The sequence below is a fragment of the Lepidochelys olivacea genome (assembly GCF_965140295.1).
Source record: "Lepidochelys olivacea isolate rLepOli2 genome assembly, chromosome: 15".
Taxonomy (NCBI): Eukaryota; Metazoa; Chordata; order Testudines; family Cheloniidae; genus Lepidochelys; species Lepidochelys olivacea.
In genome coordinates, this window is record NC_140425.1 from 21,189,600 (window position 1) to 21,208,866 (window position 19,267).

At 42.9% G+C, this 19,267-nt stretch overlaps 1 protein-coding gene across 3 annotated transcripts in view; it reads left to right on the top strand.

The window, feature by feature from the left end:
• Window positions 1–19,267, top strand: part of GALNT9 (polypeptide N-acetylgalactosaminyltransferase 9) — a 225,139-nt gene that overhangs the window by 95,354 nt on the left and 110,518 nt on the right. For all 3 annotated transcript variants that reach the window (XM_084649613.1, XM_084649614.1, XM_084649615.1), the window contains one exon: window positions 6,119–6,316. In XM_084649613.1, the coding sequence (XP_084505739.1) occupies window positions 6,119–6,316 (198 nt within the window). The remainder of the gene's footprint in view (window positions 1–6,118; window positions 6,317–19,267) is intronic.

A 19,267-nucleotide genomic window follows, 5' to 3' on the forward strand; every position in this document is an offset into this window, starting at 1 on the left:
GCGGGAGGGGAGTATCTGTAGGTGGGATAGAAAGTAAGAGAGATCATTGGTGTAGGAGCTCAGGCAGGTGGTAGGAAGGGAGGCGGTAGTCTCCCAGTAAATGCACATTGAGGGCAGCCTCCTAGTGCTGTCCATCTTGGACACTTAAAATGCAGTCTAAAGAGGTTAGTTTCGCTTGGCTGCTGTGCAGCTACTTGAGGGAAGGGGAAAGCACAAGGAACCTCTCTCCTGACCTAATGCGCCCCAATTCAGGAGCCTAGCCCAATGGGGGTTCTTATGGTCAGGGAGTACCAAGAGACGGCAAAGCTGCTTCTACTGTCAGCAATAGCTTGAGCAAAATGGGCAGGATAGGGCCAGAGACATGGCTTGGAGGGGAACTCTGTGTTGTGCCCGCTTTAAATCTGGTGCGGCAGCCTGCTTCCTAGCTTCACAACGCCTCTCAGAGCTGCACCTGGAGTGGCACAGCTCTGTCTAGCCCATAACACAGGGCTGTTGCTTAATCCCACTATTCGGAGCTAGGCAGAATGGCTGCATGATTGTATTTCTCTGCAAACCACAGGGATTTCTCTGTTTTGTACCTGTGAAATTTCACAGCTCAAGCTGCTGAGGAAGTGGGAACAGACGTGCGGAGAGGAAACATTCAAATACTGTATTGCAGTTGATCATTCTGGAGCATTTAACTCTTGGAGTTTATCTGTAAGCAATTTAAGCTTCAGCTCTCTCTGTACTGGGAGCTGCCCAGAACTCCTGACTTCCTTGTGTGCTGGAGGAGGTGGTACAAAGGTAGGGTAGAACAGTAGCCTCCATAAGGAGGGCGAGTACATCCACATAGTGTAGCATCTTAAAATGAGAATAAAACATAAATTACTTTAAAAGATTTAATATTACTCCCTTAAAAAACCATAAGTGATTAGTTTTCAGAGCAGCAGCTGTGTTAGTCTGTATCCGCAAAAAGAAAAGGAGGACTTGTGGCACCTTAGAGACTAACCAATTTATTTGAGCATAAGCTTTCGTGAGCTACAGCTCACTTCATCGGATGCATTCAGTGGAAAATACAGTGGGGAGATTTATATACACAGAAACCTGAAACAATGGGTGTTACCATACACACTGTACCGACAGTGATCAGGTAAGGTGAGCTATTACCAGCAGGAGAGCAGGGGGGAAAAAACCTTTTGTAGTGATAATCAAGGGGGGAAGCGTTGAAGAGGAGCTGCCTTCCTTGAGAGCATCAGATGCTGCTAGAGGCAGGATACTTTGCTAGACAGTCTGATTCGGAATGGTAACTTGTGTTCCAAAAGGGCCTTTGATGCCATTAAAAAAACATGAAGAAGCAAAAAATATAAAAGGTGTTCAAACCACACATGGCTTTTGTTAAAGTCACTGTGTTAAGAACATAAGAATGGCCTTACTGGGTCAGACCAAAGGTCCATCTAGCCCAGTATTCTGTCTTCTGACAGTGGCCAGTGCTAGGTGCTCCAGAGGGAATGAACAGAACAGGTAATCATCAAGTGACCCATCCCCTGTCGGTCATTCCCACCTTGATTATCACTACAAAAGGTTCCCCCACCCCCGCTCTCCTGCTGGTAATAGCTCACCTTACCTGATCACTCTCGGTACAGTGTGTATGGTAACACCCATTGTTTCATGTTCTCTGTGTATATAAATCTCCCCACTGTATTTTCTACTGAATGCATCTGATGAAGTGAGCTGTAGCTCACAAAAGCTTATGCTCAAATAAATTTGTTAGTCTCTAAGGTGCCACGAGTCCTCCTTTTCTTTATAAGTGATTAGGTAAACAAAGCCAGAATTACTAGCCAAATTGACAAAGGATTTGCTGTCAGTGCAGCTCAGCCCATGGAGGCAATCTCAAATCTGGAGTAGTTTCCATCAACGGCACTGGAGTTACACCAAGCCTGAATTTAGCTGGCAACACCCAACAATAGATGGCTCATATTTCATGGATTACCTGAAACAATAATGTAACACAGTATGCCACTCATGCCACAGTATGCCAGTCCTGTTACGGCAACTTTCCATTAGATCAGCTGGCTAAATATTTCATACGGGTCTTGGCAGCTGTTCTGCAAAACAGAGCACAATTAGGTTCTGCAGTAAAAAAGGTGTTGACGGAATCTGTGATAATAACAGTCCTGAGCAACATCGGGATGAGCTGTAGCATGGTGTTGGAATACCTCATCTCTGCATTCCTATTACCACTGATTTGGCACATCAAGCTGTGAAATTTCACAGGTACGTAGTGCTTAATGGAAAAATCAACTTGTTTTGGATTTTGCTGAGAAATAGTATCAGGCAGCTTCTCTGCTTTTTAAATGTTTTCTAATTCCCTTTGTCTTGAGCCACACATTCTAATGTCCCCTTTGTGAAGGTTGTGGCTAAAACAGATGGTGGGATATATAAGGAATACATTTGTTTTAAAAATCAGATCTTTATAGTTCAGAATATGTGAATGTGAATGATTTCTGTTCATGAGGACACGGGTACTCAGAGGTAAAGTTACTTGCCTGGAGATGCATTGGGAAGTTAGGGGACCTGAATTCCAGTCCTGGTTCAGATACTGACTTGTTGTGTGATCTTAACACGTCACTTAACTTATCCTCAGATTGTCCATTGTAAAATAGGGGCAGGAATGTTTACAGACATAGTAATACCTTGCGTTTACACAGCACCCACATGAAGTCTGCTAGGCAGGAATAGAACTCAGGGCTTTCCAGCTTCCAGCACTCTGCTAATTGCCCTGGACCATGTGTTTTTGGTGGTATTGAGGCTGTAGCCCCTCCTCTTTTAGCTTGTTCAAAATTCACAAGTGCAAATTTTAACAGGAAAGTGGCTTTTTGGGGGGTTCACTGTGAATAACTTTCTGACTCCTCAAATTTCACAAAAGATCAAAATAGCTTGCAAAATTGTTTGTGAAAATTTGTCACCAATTTCATCCTGCTGTAATACCAGTTACCTAGAAGTCCCTCACCATGTGTTATTGCTGAAGATACTGGACTAGCTCGGAGAACTTGTAGACGGCCAGTGGCTTTCCTTAGAGTCATGAAATGCATTGAGAGATCTCTTGGTGGTCAGAGGAGCTTAGGCTGAAGGAAGGAGAACAATGTGATGCCAGATACCAGTAGTTTGAAGGAGAAGGAAAATATGAAACGTCACCTACGCTTTGGATATCTACCTACAGTATTAGAGCTTGCAGCTCCAGACTCATTGAATGGTCATCATTAGTTGTATTAGTTGTAAATCGCTGTCGCTTAATGCGGGCACTACTTCTTTCAGAGCAATGGGCCATATCTTTTGAGGGCTTTGCTTTGTGTCTACTCAGTGGGTATTTGACTGGGTTAGGATTATAGCTGGGCTTTTTTTTTTTTTTTTTGGCAAATTGTAAGTGGGTCAAGTTCAGCCTAATAGTTTCAGCTGGAAAAAAACTGGGGGAAAAAATTGAAATGGCTCAAAAAGAAAGGTTTTGATTTTTTGTTTAGAAATGGTGTCCCATTAAAAAATTAACATAAAAAAGGTGGGGGTGTGAGAAAACATCCCAAAATGACCCGAAACAAAACAAATCAAAAGGAAAAAAAATATCCAGGCGGACACAAACTGAAAAGGTTCCTAGTTTGCATGAACATAGTCCAGTTTGAAGAGGGCTACATTAATGTAAACTAGGAACCTTTTAGTTCACCTCTGCCGCATCTACAGGGAGGAGTTACAGGGCAGCACTTTGGTGCTCACTGCTATTCAGCCCCCCCGTAGTCCGAACTGTGGGGCAGAGCAGACATAGCCTGAGACACAGACTGGTGAAGTATCTTACCCAAGATTATACAACAGTGGCACATTCTTATCCACTGTACCACATTGCAGACCATAGCTCCACAGTTATTGCAGATAAATGTACATAAGATGAATAACACCAGTAACGGCAGGACACTCCGACCCATTTATCAATGCTGAGAAGAAACGAGGGGGAAAAATCCCTCTCTCCCTTTTCTGGAAAGCCCATAAATCCTTTAGGGCTCTTTCCTCAGATGGTTCTTATTTGACAATAATGTGCACCAAGGTGACTTCTTCCGTAACCTATGTCACAACAAGAGGAGGGCTCCTCTTGCAGATACACCATTAGTGGTATGTCATAAGTGACATCTGCAGCTGTTTGGTATTTTCAAATGCTTCATTTTTCAGGCAGAACCAGAGTGGGAGATGCTCCCACTGAGATTATTCACAAGCTCTGTGATAGGGGAAGAGTGGCTGGCTGACACCTCAGTCACTTTGGCAAGGTCTTTCTGTGTGTCTCCTGATGTCTGTAGCCTGACAAGCACAGATATAATTTATGCAGATCCATCTTTTTGAATTCCACCCTGCTTTCTTAGAATATCAGGAGCTTTTCCCTTGGACACCCACTGTCCTTCAAAGACACTTAATCTCATAACTATAATCTTGTATAAATGGCAAAGTTGCTATTTATCCTGATTTGCTAGGTCACATTGACTCTGCATGAGTGTGCATGAGTCTGGCCCAAAGATCCCGCAAATTGGCATCCTAACTAATGTACTGCAGTCCAGGAATCCACGCAGATGTTACTTGTCACTCCAGCAGAAGAATATGCTGCTTTGTGCTTTGGGTGCATTGCCTATTTAAACAACATGCAATAAAAAAAAATTGGTACGAATGCCTAAGGAACAGTCACAGCTGAGGTGCATATGGAACCTGATTCTGCAAGGTGCTGAGCAGCTCTTCAGAGGAGCTGATCACCCTTTACTCCTGCTGTGAGCTAAGGTTGCTTGGCATGCTTCACACCTTGCAGGATTGGACCCACGATGTTTCAGCAAATGGAAGGAAGCAGAAAACCAGAGAGGATGCATTTCACGATGAGACTTGGGGATGGTTTCTCAACGTATCTGCTGTCTGTACAGCTTTTATACCTAATATGCAAGAAAGTCAGCAAAGAGAAAAAATAATTTCACTTAAAAATAAAACAAAGCATGAGTTTTTAAATCATGGGGAAAATGAGTGTTTAACCTCTCACGAGTTTCATGAATCCAACAAACCACCACTTCCACAAAAATTAAAAAAAAAATTAAAGAAGTTTGAGAGTTTTGTAAAATCTTCAGTGTTTAGGTTCATCCTTAATTGTTTATGTTTTCTGGAAGAGGGAGCATTATCTAAGGGACTAGAAAGGCAGTAGGAGCTGGGAACTGCTGAGTTCTTCTCCCAGACCTACCACTGATTTGCTTTGTGGCCTTGCACCAGCCAGTGACCTTCATTGCCTCCATTTCCCTATCTGTAAGTTAATATTTACCTAGCACTTCACTGAGGGATAACGGTGTGCAGTATTTTTAGCATGTTCTTAAACCCGCTGGAGCATAGTTCCCTTTGCAATGCTCTTCATCAACTTAAGTATTTTGAAATGATTATAGTATTTGTGAAAGCTGCTGGGCCGAAAAGCCTGGGGGTTGAAGTCCTCTCTTGATACATGTGGTATAGAAGGTACAGAGTAGGCTTACCAGTCGACCCTGAGCTAGAGGGACCAGTCTTAAAAAACAAGCAGTGTCTTCATACTCATTCAGCCCTTGGTGAGTTCTGTTCTTCAAGAACCATCAAGACCAAATTGTCCCCCCATCCCTAGAGGTGGTTCTTCCAGAGACAGCCAACCAGGACATCAATTATTGCTAATTCTGATGGTGTTTTTACAAATTTTATATACCCTTTCCCATGAGGAAGAGGAATGGGAACCCCAACTCATTTCTCAATGGCCACTGAAAAGGCATCAGGGGAAACTTTGGTTGCTAAATCCCTAGTAACCACTGACCAGGCTGGATCCAAACTAGTGACCTTGAAGATAAAATGGTGATATTTAATTCCTCTGATCCATCAATTCCATGCAATTGAGGAGCTGTTGCTGCACAAGTTATCTGCACCATGCCCCCCGTCGCTGTTGTGTGCGACCCTAACCGGCATTAAATCACTCTAAGCTGCACCAGAGGCGGCTGCTTCTCTGTGTCATTGCTTGCAGCATTAGAGAACTTCATTGTTCACTTTATCAGATTGCTAAAGGGGTTTGGATTATTGAATGGCCAGAAAAAAATTTTGCTACTTTTATTGTCTCCAGGGTGGAACCAGCGCTTACCCGGATCAAAGAAGATCGAAAGCGAATCATCCTACCAGCTATTGACAACATCAAGTACAACACTTTTGAAGTGCAGCAATATGCTAATGCTGCCCATGGCTACAACTGGGGACTCTGGTGCATGTATATAATCCCGCCCCAGGACTGGCTCGATAAAGGGGACGAGTCTGCTCCCATCAGGTGAATCTACAGTGCAGTTGCTTTGTCGCTAATATTGTTTCCGTTTCAGCTGCTGCCTGCCGCTGTGCAAGGTAAGCGAGGATGTGCTGTAGGCTCTCTATAGGACTAGTCAAGGTAGGCAGAACAAGCATGCCCACAAACACACGGGTTTGCCTGTGGGGTCTGCAAAGCCTACAAGTGCATATGCCAAAGAGGTATTTAATTATGTGTGCAGTTACTGTATTGCCATGTGCAAATGCAGGATTTTGAGGGCATAGTGGGTGTACCAAGGTTTGAAATAGGGCCCTCAGTGTGTAAAGGTCACAGCTCTAGCCAGGTACATGCCATAGCTCCTCTAGCTATTGTTACTTATTCACATAATCTAAGTGTTTTCCAAACAAAAGAAGGCACAATCCCTACCTCATCTACCTACCCAAGCTTGTATAACTATCTATCGTATTCCCCAGACACCATTCACCTTGATATACAAGTACTATTGGCCTTTTCATATAGTTTTTGATGCCTTATGATTGCAAAAAAAAATGTTTGTGATCTGGCATCATTTGTTGCCATCTAACTGCACCTACTGTGTTAACTATGCTGGTATATAGGATGGCTTAGGTCCTTCAGGAGATCCTGGGTAAGCTATGGCTTTCAGGCAATGGGTATTCTATTGGTACAATTTGCTAACCATGACCCTGTTCACATTTCAGATCTTGTGGAATTTCACCCAATACCTTGAAGCTTTCAAGGTGAACTGAAAGGTTGGCCAGTTGCACCAGCTGTGGATAGTGAGAATGTGTGTGTTAGCTACAGATATCTAGCCAAAATTAATGTATCATGTTAAAGGTTCTTCACTTAATGCTAAGTGAATCACTTCCGGCACACTTTGTGCTGGAAATATATTAAAAACGGGATGGAAGGCTTTTATCTTTGGCATGCACCTTATTTTTCTCTACACCTTGCAGGACTGAGCTCTCATACCGGAAAGTGTCATTTCACTCCAGACCTGAGCAAACATTATAGAGACCATCAAGAACAAGACAGGGTTTTGCTGAGGTTTGGTAACGTGGTAAGGAACTGTGACAGTGTGTGAGTAGCCCAAAGCCAGGTCCACACAAAAAAAGTTAGGTCAAACCAGCTACTTTGCTCAGGGTGTGAAAAATCCACACCCCTGAGTAACATAGTTAAGCCAGCCTAACCCCTGGAGTAGGCAGTGCAAGGTTGATGGGAGAATCTAGCCTGGGTCTTGGCTCTTTAGCACTTCTACTCAGACATACTGCCCCAATGCAGTCTCCGAGTAACATGGAGATCTACTTTCCTTTCCAGGGCTCGATCCTGCAAGATGTTGAGTGTGCTGGCCCTGATCCAGCAAAGCACTTAAGCATGTGCTTAACTTTAAGCACCTGAGTAGTCCCACTGATATCAGTTGAGTCAATGGGATTGGCCATGTGCCTAAATGCTTTGCTGATTGGAGCAAAGTGCAGAGTCAAGCTCACGTACAGGAAAGTATCATTCCGCTTCAGAGCAAACCTTGAAAGTGCACGTATATTCCTACCTTTGCCTCGTGACCACAGCACGGAGCTGTACCGTAACATTAACCTTATTTATCACAGAGCAGCACAGTCCTTCATCACTGACCCTTTGCTCTGTGTGAAACCTCAATAAACTAGAAAGTAATTATTTAGGAAATCAGTTTTCCTGGATAACTTGACTGCTTTCCTCATGTAGTTTTTAAAGTGCAGTTGTTGTTCTATGTTTCCATTCAGCTCTTGGATATAGTTTATTAATGGAGAAAATATATCAACCAAGGCTTTAGTTTCTGAAATCAGTATTTGTTCTCTGTTCCCAAGGGTAGTGCATGCCTCACTGTCTCCAGGACATAAATAAAATCACTATATTAATTTTCATATACATTGTTCCAGTGTCTTGAACATCTACCGTACTGGGGACAATTATTGTGCATCAAAGGAGGCTGAACCATGAAGTCTCACTTTAGGAAGTTCCTTTTGTCATTATGGACCTGATTTGGTGCAGTGTTGAGCATCCAGCTCTCCACCTGATGTTAGTACAAGCTACACTTACTCAGCACGTCTGAACATCAGCCTCAAGATCCTTTGACAGAGGAAAAAGAAGGAAGGGATCATGTTTGTTTCTTGAAATAGTGGAAGAGTCCAGTATCAGGGGGTAGCCATGTTAGTCTATATCTACAAAAACAAGGAGGAGTCCGGTGGCACCTTAAAGACAAACAGATTTATTTGGGCATAAGCTTTCGTGGGTAAAAAACCCACTTCTTCAGATGCAGGATGGAAGAGTAAATTTCACTTTAAATATACAGGGTCTGATTCACCAGTGCTTTACTCCAGTTTTATGCCAGTGAGCTCAATAGGGTTACAATGGCATCAAACTGGATTAATGCAGTGGAAAGCCAGGCCCACAAACACAGGAGTAGAGTTGTTGAAATCTGATGCATTTAAGTGTCTAGTTCCCAAGAGCAGCAATTTTATTCCGTGCAGAACCTAACTGAAGAAACTCTCCAGCTGAACAATGCATAAGCTGCCCAGAGAGAGATGAGACAGCAGTGCTAGGATTGGGTGCCTGACCCTGATTACCAAATACCTGGGACACAGAGATGTTCTGATTACATAAGTGTTTCTTTTGAAATGATGAATTATATGCGCTGAAATGTAGGCATCAGTGTCGAGCTGTGAATGCTGACGATCTCACTGGGAGCAAGTGCCTCAAAAAAGTTTTAGGTTGAGATTTTCAAGGGAGCGTAAGGGAGTTAGGCATCCATCTAATATCGACACTAAATCAACATAGCTCGGATTGTTGATGGGCAGTCAGTGCACGTCCAGAAATGTGACACGCTGCTGGACTTGCAGTCCTTTTTATTAGAGCTGGCTGGGAATTATTCAGTGAAAGGTTTTTTTCATTGGAAAATGCCAATTCCTCAAAACCAAATCTTTATGTGGAAATGTACCAGTTTTGATGAACCATTACTTGGGCAGGTTTCACAGGTCCAAGGTATTGGGGACACAGAGACACAGATAGACAGACACTGATCCAGAATAGCCAATAGCCTGGTTGTCAGGGCAAGCATTTGGGATATGGGAGACCCAGATTAAAGTCCCAGCTCTAAATCAGGCAGAACAAGGATCTGAACTTGGGCCTCCCACGTCCCAGATGAGTGCCCTAAACACTGTGTTTTTTTCATGGAAAATTTTAAAAGTTCTCATTTTGGTTCTGATAAAGAATGAAAACAAATTTTGATATTTTTTCACAAAACAGAATTCTTGTTTTCTTGCCAGCCGTAACATTTATTCTTCAAATGTCAAGCATCCCATCAAACCACGAAGTGAGCCTTCTATACAGTTTAAATACAATCCAGCTTTATAGCATTTCAGTCATATAAATATCTACACCAGGCACTCAGCAGTAACAGCAATGGAAAAGGTGTGTATGAAAGTGCCATTGATGAAGAGATACAAGGTGGGTGAGGTAATAGCTTTTATTAGACCACCTTCTGTTGGTGAAAGAGACAAGCTTTTGAGCTTACACAGAGCTCTTCTTCAGGTCTGGAAAAGCTAATCAGAATGTCACAGCTCAATACAAGGTGGAACAGACTGTTAAGCATAAGGAGTTAACAAATGTTGCAAGAGACCATTCCAGGTGAAGTGGGCAGTCAGTACCTCTGCAGTCATAAGACAGAGGAGGGTTAGTTAGTGGGTTACAGATTGTTGTAATCTACCATATATCAGTGTCTTTATAAGACCATGATTTTTAGTGTCTATCGTAGTTGTGAATTTAGGCTCTTTTGAAAGCATTGTGCAGGTTTCCTTTGAGGATTAGGACTAAAGTCTGATATGGAGTGATCATTTTGTGCAAAGAGTTCACCCCCGAGTGATATGGTGTTTTTGTCTTTTATCCTTTTTTCTGTGTGAAACTGATGAAGAGGAACAGGAAGTCCTTTTTAGAGCTGGCCTTTACAGCTACCAGTGGAGGAGGCTTGCTAACTAGACAATATATACCTGTTCTGAGAGGCTTTGTTAAAAGCAAAGAGAAACCAGGGAGGAGAGCACACTTTTCCCCAGTTCTCTGGGGGCAGCAAGGAGTTGCTATCACAGCACTGGCATTCAGGAGATTAGTCACAGCAATCGCATATTTATTCTTCTATTTCAAAGCAACCAAGTTTGCCTCTCAATTATATTTGCACACTCGTTAGAATACCATGCTGATAAAGCATGAAGCATCAGGGGAAGCACACCAAGGCTTACCCCTCACAATCTTTAACAGATTTATCCTCACAGCATCTCTGTGAAGTAAGGAAATACCATTATGCCCATTTTATAGATGGGAACTGAGACACGGAGAGACCCAGGACCAGGCACCTCAAGATGCAGATCGTTGCGTAGCAGGGTTTTTAAAATGCCTAGTTCCCAAGGGAGTTAGATGCTTAGGCCTTTGTCAAATCCCATTAGTGGTCTACCTATTTCTTTAGGTACCTAAATACCTTTGAAAATCTGGCCCCAAGTGATTTGCCAACTGTCACACAAGAACGTGGCAGAGCAGGGTCTTACAGGTGCCCAGGCGAGTACCCTTACCACTAGGCCATCCTTCCTTTCTACTTTGGCCTCCCGTCTCCATGCCAAGTAAGTGCAACGTGAGTGTCAAACACTGTCGTCCTGATCTGACGGCATAGCAGACTCATGTCCAGCATCTCCCAAACGTTCAGATTTACAGCATATAGCTAGGAAAATCTGGGAATAGTTTTAGCTCTAATTAAGGAAAGCTCTGTCTTCAACTAAAAGTGTTTATTAAATGGTCAAAGACATCCCTGTTATTTTCCAATTAGTGAGAATCCTGCAGACTTTCCTGGAGAAAACAAATGAACCTGTGAAGAGATTGGCAGGCCTCGTCCTGTCCCATTAGTATCATTAATCTTTTTTCCCTCCCTAGGAAAAACAAAACACTTCCATAGACGCATGGTAGCTATACTTTAAAAGTTAAAAGCAAGCCTATTTTAGGAGTTGCAGACTGATTATTTGTGTAAAGGCAGATTTTCAAAAGAGCTCAGTACACAGAAGCTCCCATTGGTCTCAATGGAGCATAGAGAGGTGGAGATTCAGCTCCTGTTGAGGACTGTGGAGAATTCCCCCACATCTCCTGCAGAACCATGGGAGCTGCTGTATGTTGAAAATCTTTTGAGAACCTGGTCCCAACTGTAGCTGCTCAGCACTCTTGAAAGTCAGACATATCTTTGTGCATGGATGTATTTAAATTTCACTCTGTCATTTAAACTCTTGATCAGGAATTTTTCAACCAAACATTTTTCATTGGAAAAATGCCGATTTGTCAAAATGAAAACATTTCATGGGAAAGGGTTGGTTCCAATGGTTTCCCCATTTTGAAATTTTTTGGAAACAGAGTTTCAGAATTGTTGGAATGCCCCATTTCAGCACTTTTAAAATAAAAACGCTCCATTATTGTTTTGAAAGGACTTTTTGTTGAGAAATTTCAGTTAATTTATGGGAGGGAAACGTTTTTTAAAAAATTTAAAGGTCAGATTTGAAATTAAATGTTTCAATTGACCATATCTTGGTGGGTTGGTTATTTCAGATGTTTGGTGTGCAGAAATTTGTGAGATTTCAACCTTTCATCACGATTAGGGACGGGAATTTTTTTTTTAAATCTCAAAAATTCTTGTGGGTTGGGAAAACTGTTTCCCACCCAACTCTAATCATGTAATTCCATTCTTTAAAAAGCCAGATGGCAAAGAAGAAAATAAAAGACAATATTTCCTTTTTTTCTGAGACAAAAGCATAAAAAATGTAAACAAAAAATAAAAATGAGAATTTTATTGATAGATATCTGACACTTGAAGCTACTGTGGTTCTTATCTGGCCAATGGAAGTTAAACAAAGTCTACCCATAGATCTCTCCCTTGGCAATGATAGCTTGTATAGCAGTATGTCTGCCGATAGAGTTATCTCTTCTAAATCCATTCCCATATCTGCTACATCATTGAAAGCTCTGTTTACTGACCGTGCAGAGTCTTGAACCCTGTTCTGAGACATCTGAACTGGTTCCTTAAGGGAACATCCTTGCCCCATTAAAGTAAATGCCAAAATTCCCACTAACTTCAACAGGGCCAGGATTTCATCCTTCGTGTGTTAAGAACTCAGAGGCAGAAGACAGGATTAATTGGGGAAACAAATTGATGGAGTGAAAAAGTAGATTAGGGAATCGGAGGAAATTTAGAAATAAGATCTTTCCCAGTGCTTTTATTAAGTATTATGCCTTTCTCCATCAAAAGATAAAGATTCTTGATTATCTTCCAAGCTAATAATGTTAGGATCCTGGGATATCCAGAGGGGAGAAAATACTTTTTTAAAATTAATTTCCACTTTTTTAATAGCTCTTTACGTGAGTTTGATCTTCTCCTCCAGATATCTCTGTATTTAGATGGTCTAATACATTTCCTAGGAAACAGCTCGCTTTTCATTTACCACAATGGTTATTTTTGTGCTTTTTTTCAATAGATAGCTAGAGGATTATGCAAGGAAATTGGGAAGATGGGAGGAAGTAGACCTTGCATGTCAGCATACAAACAAAGGGAAGCCACACCACTCAGGCTCATAGGAAGAAATGGTTGGTGCTTAAATCTGAGTTTGCTGAATTAGGTGGTTATGCTTCTGTCTGTATTGCTAGACATTATGATGACGGAAAAGCATCGTTAAATTCTCTCTCAATTTTTAGAAATTTTTTTTGTCTGAAACTCTTGAGGAAGATTTCACCTTTGGTTACTGACTCAGTATTGCTCCCAATTCATTGTGGTTGGGTGTTTTTTACTGTATGTCTCTTAGGTTATGTCTACACTGCAATTAGACACCCACAGCTGGCCCGTGTCAGCTGACTCGGGCTTGCAGGACTTGGGCTGCGGGGCTATTTAACGGCAGTGTGGACTTCCGGTCTCAGGCTAGAGCCTGGGCTCTAGGACCCTGTGAGGTGGGAGGCTCCCAGAGCTCGGGTTGCAGCCGGAGCCTGAACCTCTACACCACAGTTAAACAGCCGTGCAGCCTGAGCCCTGCGAGCCCATGTCAGCTGGCACAGGCCATCCGCAGGTTTTTAATTGCAGTGTCGACACACCCGTAGAGTATGTCTGCTCTGCAGCTGGTAGCGAGCCTCCCATGCTAGCAGGACTTGTGGTAGCAGGGCTTATGGTAGCACGCTAAAAATAACTGGAGCAGTGGCGGGGGTGCAGGCTAGCCACCCAGGCTCAAGCCCAACTTATTTCCTAGGTCCACACTTGAGTGATTGGCCTGAGCCTCTGTCAGTGCTGAGCCTCCACACAGCTATTTTTAGCATGCTAGCACAAGCCCCACTACCACAAATCTACTTACCTGGGCTGGTAGGCTTGCTCCCAGCTGCAGTGTAGACATCCCCTTGCATTTCTATAGCAAAAAGTTCTGTGCCGATTTCTTTTTGAAAATCGGCCTGGTGTCCAGTTGATCTCTTGTGCGTCTCACATCCTGATGTGCGGTGTGGCCTTTTAAAGTAGGGTTGCCAATCCTCCAGGATTGGCCTGGAGTCTCCAGGAATTAAAAGCTAGTCATTAATTAAAGATTATGTCATGTGATGAAATCTCCAGGAACGCATCCAACCGAAATTGGCAAGCCTATTTTAAAGTAGAGGAGGACTTGTGGCACCTTAGAGACTAACAAATTTATTAGAGCATAAGTGGTCGTGGGCTACAGCTCACTTCAAAAGTGTGACAGGACTCTGATGACGTAGCAGATAGTTCAAGTGATGGAGACCAGGTTGTTCCCAAGTTGTATGTAGCTGTCATGATTCCTGTGTCAGTTAATCAGAAGGAGGTTTTGGCCTAGATAAAGGACTTTAGAGTCTTAACATTCGTAAGGTTTTGATGCTGCTTGTCATGAAGGAAATTCTGAGATCACTTAGTCCTAGCTGACAGCTAATATTCCTCTTCCCCATCCTCAAAAATTGTGGAGGGCAAATATTTCTCTTTTTTCACAAAACATTACTGTTAGTGGTGATTAAACCAGCAGCTGCTCACAGGTGCAGATGCGGTTAAGCACTCAGAACTTTTGATACTTATTCGTACAATCCAAACATCTTGAACCTGCAAAATTGGGCTTGACATTTTGGAAGTACAGGCTGCCCCATGAGATTTGTTTCTTTCTTCCCGTATTCGTACCGCACACAGAATATGACAGGTTTCAGAGTAGCAGCCATGTTTTGTGGTGTTTTGGCTCTTAAGATACAATTCTGAAGCTTGTTGCAGGTGGATGGGCTCCTGCATCCACACAGAACCCCACTGATTTCAGAGGTGCTTCATGCAGGTACAGGGATTTGCCAGTGTAGAGCCCCTTTGAAATCACTGAGGCATCATATAGGCAGTCAGGTCCAGTGCATGCCATGTGATGTCATCATAGGTGTTCCAGTTCCAGTAGCAGATGGAATCTGGATGTGCAGAGTGCAACAAAAATGAAAAATAGTGACACTCAAGTTTGGTCAATGTTTTCAAACCTCAGGAAATGTTGACTTTGAGATAAAGCTTTAAAAACCTTTGATAAAGGATAAGGGTAAAGGTTGGTTCTTATTTCATCCCATGCTAATATCCTGATATTTCGGACAGTTGATGTTCCCCAGAAAGGATTCTCGGGCAGTCTGTTTTCTGTGTTTGCTGTTTCAGGTGTGAGTCACCTCTAAAGTAAAGATTAACATACAGATCGTTATTTTGATGCACTACATTCATCATGTCATTTTCCATTTGTGTTCCTTAGAAAACACTGCCTACTCTTCTTGTCAACTTCTGGAAATGGCCCACCTTGATTATCACTACAAAAGGTTCCCCCCTCTATCTCCCACCCCTCTCCCCGCTCTCCTTCTGGTAATAGCTCACCTTTCCTGATTACTCTTGTTACAGTGTGTATGGTAACACCCTTTGTTTCATGTTCTCTGTGAATATAAAATCTCCCCACTGTATTTTCCACCGTATGCATCCAATGAAGTGGGCTGTAGCTCACGAAAGCTTATGCTCTAATAAATTTGTTAGTCTCTAAGGTGCCACAAGTACTCCTTTCCTAAACCCTATAACATTGCAAGAAAATGTATAATACAGAACCCTATTTCAGAGGATTTTAAATGACCATGCACTAGAGGATACTGATTCCTTGAGGGTTTTCTTTCTGCAGCAAGGTATGGAACAGTAAGGAAAGCACCTAATGTACTGAGCTTTATCTGTGGGCCCTGTTTTTCTCACCTGCCCTGTCTTTTGATGGACTGCTCTGTGTTTGCCTTCATTATCAGCAGCCACTAACACTGGAGTCATTAGTCAGCTGCACCCAGCCAAGCATGGCCTCGCCTTTCATTTTATCTTCCTACTGCAGCAGCGGTGTATTACAGCATTGCATATGTTCTCACTGATTGCTTAATATGCCATAGCTTTGTACCACTGGAGTGCTGTCAGGAGTACCCACAGTCAGCAAACTCCAGCAAGTGTGTTGTGACACACTGATGTATAAAAATGAGCTTCCAAAATGCCATGGGAGTGTGGTCTCCTTCGTGTTTCCATGGTGAGAGAGAGCCTGGCTTAGACAGGTATTGGGCCTAACTCTGATCTCTTTTACACTGGTGAATTCTACTGACTGTAGTGGAGCTACTCTGGATTTACACCAGTGTAACTGAAATCAAAGTATGGCTCATCTGTAAAGTCCTTTGGGAAAGAAAGTGCTGTGTTGTACTAATCGGTTCATCGGCAGACATCTTTTTTGGCTGCCGGTTTACAAAAGCATAGAACAGAATTCACCTGGTTTATTCTTTAAGATTCTGACCTCCAATTATTACTATTAAAAACAACAACAACAAACCCTATCCTGCCTTGTGTCATCAGGATTCCATTCCTCATCCCAGTTCCCCCTGTTTATAAAGCTAGCTGCCCTGTTTTTGTTGCCTCTCTCCAATGGGATTTTCAAACCTTGCCATTGTTAAGCTTGCCAGCTCCTGCAACTCCAGAATACAGAATCTGACCTTGAGGCCATATCTCAGAGACCGTGTGACTGTTTATTACACAGGACATGATTTGTAGGAAAAATAAATGCATACACAGGTGCCATGCAGTTTTCCCACTGATCCATCATCAGGAGTCAAGGTGCTGCTTATGCACCTAAATCAAAAGGAAAAATTGGCAAGTCAGCCAGGCAGTAGAAAGCTCAAATATTTTGGGTGTGATGCACTTTTTGAACTGCACTCTTTTTGGTCAGGTGTATTGGGAATAGTGTGTGTGTATTGGGAATAGAGTGTGTGTGTGTCTGTCCGTCCATCCCCCCTGAAGTATTGTATTTCAAATGCAGCTTGGCTGCAAATCAAATGACTTTTTGGAGCAGAAAAATAATCTGTTATTTCAAGCAATATTTATATATCAAGCTAATGCTCTTCATTTTCTCTGGTTTCAGAGTAACAGCCGTGTTAGTCTGTATTCGCAAAAAGAAAAGGAGTACTTGTGGCACCTTAGAGACTAACCAATTTATTTGAGCATGAGCTTTCGTGAGCTACAGCTCACTTCATCGGATGCATGCCGTGGAAACTGCAGCAGACTTTATTTATACACAGAGAATATGAAAAAATGCCTCCTCCCACCCCACTGTCCTGCTGGTAATAGCTTATCTAAAGTGATCATCAGGTGGGCCATTTCCAGCACAAATCCAGGTTTTCTCACCCTCCACCCCCCCACACAAATTCACTCTCCTGCTGGTGATAGCCCATCCAAAGTGACAACTCTTTACACAATGTGCATGATAATCAAGTTGGGCCATTTCCTGCACAAATCCAGGTTCTCTCACCCCCTCACCCCCCTCCCAAAAACCACACACACAAACTCACTATCCTGCTGGTAATAGCTCATCCAAAGTGACCATTCTCCCTACAATGTGCATAATTAAGGTGGGCCATTTCCTGCACAAATCCAGGTTCTCTCACCCCCTCACCCCCCTCCCAAAAACCACACACACAAACTCACTATCCTGCTGGTAATAGCTCATCCAAAGTGACCATTCTCCCTACAATGTGCATAATTAAGGTGGGCCATTTCCAGCACAAATCCAGGTTTTCTCACATCCCCCCCCACCCCCATACACACACAAACTCACTCTTCTGCTGGTAATAGCTCATCCAAACTGACCACTCTCCAAGTTTAAATCCAAGTTAAACCAGAACATCTGGGGGGGGGGGTAGGAAAAAACAAGAGGAAATAGGCTGGTAGGGGGGTGAGGGGGTGAGAGAACCTGGATTTGTGCAGGAAATGGCCCAACTTTATTATCATGCACATTGTGTAAAGAGTTGTCACTTTGGATGGGCTATCACCAGCAGGAGAGTGAATTTGTGTGGGGGGGTGGAGGGTGAGAAAACCTGGATTTGTGCTGGAAATGGCCCACCTGATGATCACTTTAGATAAGCTATTACCAGCAGGACAGTGGGGTGGGAGGAGGTATTTTTTCATATTCTCTGTGTATAAATAAAGTCTGCTGCAGTTTCCACGGCATGCATCCGATGAAGTGAGCTGTAGCTCACGAAAGCTCATGCTCAAATAAATTGGTTAGTCTCTAAGGTGCCACAAGTACTCCTTTTCATTTTCTCTGTCACTTTGTCTGTTTTGTTCTTGACGAATCCACCAAGTAGTATCCTCAAATTTGTTTAGGAAAGAGGGGTGCAGGGGCATTACTCCCAAACGCCATCCTGGAGGAGCAATGTACCAGATGTTCTGTTCTTGTTCACACCCAAGGTCACAGAGACATGAGGTCAAAACTAGTTCAGCTCCTCTGTCCTTGCTGAGCTCTGGCTTTGACATTGATATTCCTTGTGACACAGAAAGGATTTCAAGTTGTGTTCATTGAAGAATATCTTAAAGTAATTTACACAAATTGACCACACAGTATCCTTCCCCGGCCAATACTATTGATTCCTCAGACAGCATTTCAAAGCTTGAGCCATGCCAAAACAAAAAGCCATTGTATTGTACGTTTCTAACCTTATCGTTTTCCCATTGCTGTCACTAATACTTGGTGCTTATATTACCTTCAATTAGATTGTCTCGAAGCATTTTGCAAAGACTGTCTCTCAACACCCCTTGGAAGTAGGCAGGCAATAATCGCATACATGCACTGGAGTTCTTTGTGGTGCTTTTCCAAGGTGAGGCAGTGGGTCACGTTTTCAGAAGTGCCTCAGTAACTTAGGAACCAAAAGTTGCCGTTTTAAAAAGCAACTGAGGAGCTTAAGTCCCCGTGACTTTCAATAAGATGCAGGAGCCGAAGTGCCTAAGTCACTTTTGAAAATGGGACTTAGGCCTCTGAGCTACTGAGGCACTACTGAAAATATCATCCAGTATTACTATCTTCCTTTCCCAAATAGGGAGACAGAGGCGTAGGGAGGAGAAATGACTTGCTCACTATCGAAGAGCAGATGAGTGACAGAGCTGGGAACAGAAGCCAGGTCTCCTGACTCACAGTCCCATTACCAATCCACCGTACTGTGCATAGCATTATAGCTAGTTAACACTTGGATGAACCAAAGCATGGAGAGGTTAAGGGCCTGATGATCGGAGGGGCTGAACCCCCAAAACTCCAGCGGAAAATAATGAAAGCTGCAGGTGCTCAGCACCTCAGAAAATCAAGCCCTAAGTGACTTAACCAAGGTCTTGCAATGAGTCACAACAAATCTGAGGAGAAAGCCCAGGATTCCTGACTTCTGGCTCCCTGTTCTGTAGACCACAGTCTTATACAAGGATGATTTTCTGTACAATTTCTGAAGCTACTATTTGGTGACTGTGGGCTCCATACTGCCATATGGAAATGGAGAGGGAAAGAGGGGGACAAGGGGAATTTTTGTTTTACCTTCCTACACAAAGGGCTGCATTGTACTGTATCTGCCACTGTCTCTCTGTTACTTCTA